Source organism: Chaetura pelagica, unplaced genomic scaffold, assembly GCF_000747805.2.
Source record: "Chaetura pelagica isolate M959 unplaced genomic scaffold, ChaPel_1.0 scaffold676, whole genome shotgun sequence".
Classification (NCBI taxonomy): domain Eukaryota; kingdom Metazoa; phylum Chordata; class Aves; order Apodiformes; family Apodidae; genus Chaetura; species Chaetura pelagica.
Genome location: NW_009953724.1, coordinates 909,335 through 910,699, shown reverse-complemented (window position 1 = coordinate 910,699; position 1,365 = coordinate 909,335). Strand labels below are relative to the sequence as shown.

At 54.1% G+C, this 1,365-nt stretch overlaps 1 protein-coding gene across 1 annotated transcript in view; it reads left to right on the top strand.

Moving 5' to 3' along the window:
- The window catches only part of MYCL (v-myc avian myelocytomatosis viral oncogene lung carcinoma derived homolog), a 4,044-nt gene extending 3,087 nt beyond the window's left edge, over positions 1–957 (top strand). Inside the window, exon 4 of the mRNA XM_010000626.1 lies at positions 932–957. Coding sequence (XP_009998928.1) covers positions 932–957 — 26 coding nt within the window. The remainder of the gene's footprint in view (positions 1–931) is intronic.
- Positions 958–1,365: the final 408 nt, after the last annotated feature.

Sequence of the window (1,365 nt, the reverse complement as noted above, 5' to 3'; positions counted from 1 at the left end):
TGCTCAAAAGGATTGCTCACCTCAAGGGGCACTAGCACCCCAAAAGTGCCCCCAGACCCCACCCTGGGCCCCACCACCTCCTGGCTTCCACTCAATTTGCACATTTTTATGGGTTTGTTTTTTTTTTTTTTATTTGTTGGTTGGTTGTTGAACTGTTGCTCCCTGGGGGCTGGAGCACAGGGTGGTCGCTGCGTGTGGGGTGGCTGTGCTGGGGGTCCCTGCTGTGGGAATGGGGCCACAGTGGGTCCCCCCCCCCATGGCATCACCTTCCTGGGGCTGGCTTCTTGGCACCAGGGGTTGCAGAATTTCCCCTGTCCCTCCTATGAAGCTTTCTCAAGTGACTGCTTCTATTTGTGGGCTCAACTCTACCCCCCCCTTCCCCCACACCCCTGTTTGCCACCGACAGCATCACTAGGAGCTGCCCCAGGACATCCCTCTCACCCTGAAAATCCCAAGCAACCATGATCTGCTTCAGCTCAGGGAAGCAGATGCAGAGAGACCACCACGGGGCTTGTCTGTGGATGGATCCCCATGGAGTTGGTGATGGCAGGATCTCTCCCACGGGGGTTAACAGCACCCGTGGGTGATCCCCTTGCTCGGCTGGACCGTACCTCACTTTCTTACCACTTCATGCAGTAGCTTGTCTTGGGTTTTATGTTCTAGAAACTGCTGCTGTAACTGCGAGTCTTATACTGGAGGCTGTTTTTATACTGTATTTTTGTACCACTTTTTTGAGAAGTATTGGTAAAGAGTTTGCTTTTTTTATATATATATATATAAAACCTTTTTGTTTCTTGGGGCGTGGGGAGGGGGTTTCCTGCTGTGGGGGAGGGCTCAGTCCTGCTGCACTTTAGGGAGATCAGGAAGGGGCTGGTTCCTACTGGACCCTTGAGCTGAGTCCTCCTGGAGGCTGGTTTCCCCCCTCTTGCAGGTCTCCAAACCACCTATTTGCAATAATGGGGGATTTCCCCCTTTCCCATCCTTGTGAGTATCGTTGTCACCCCTTTTTCCACCCTTGTGAGCACCTCCCTCACCACCAGCCACTCAGAAGCCCCAGTGAAGCTTTGGGCTTTGCAGGGAGCCTTGCTGGAGGGGGCAGGTTGGGGGGGTTGTGCTGCCTTTGAGGCTTCCCCCTGCCTGTGCCATCCTGCTGCCCAGCCTACAGTGGGGTACATGGGTGGCAGAGGCCCCTGTCCCCTTCTTGGGGTGCTGGCAGGGGTGACCCCACAGGACAGCACCCTTGGGTCCCTGCTGAGAACCGTTAGAGTTAACACTGTGGTTGGATTTAGCACTTTCTTCATTACCTCACACTTCATAAATAAATGAGTTTGCAACAGCCTGGGTTGGCTTTTTCCATGCAGGTAG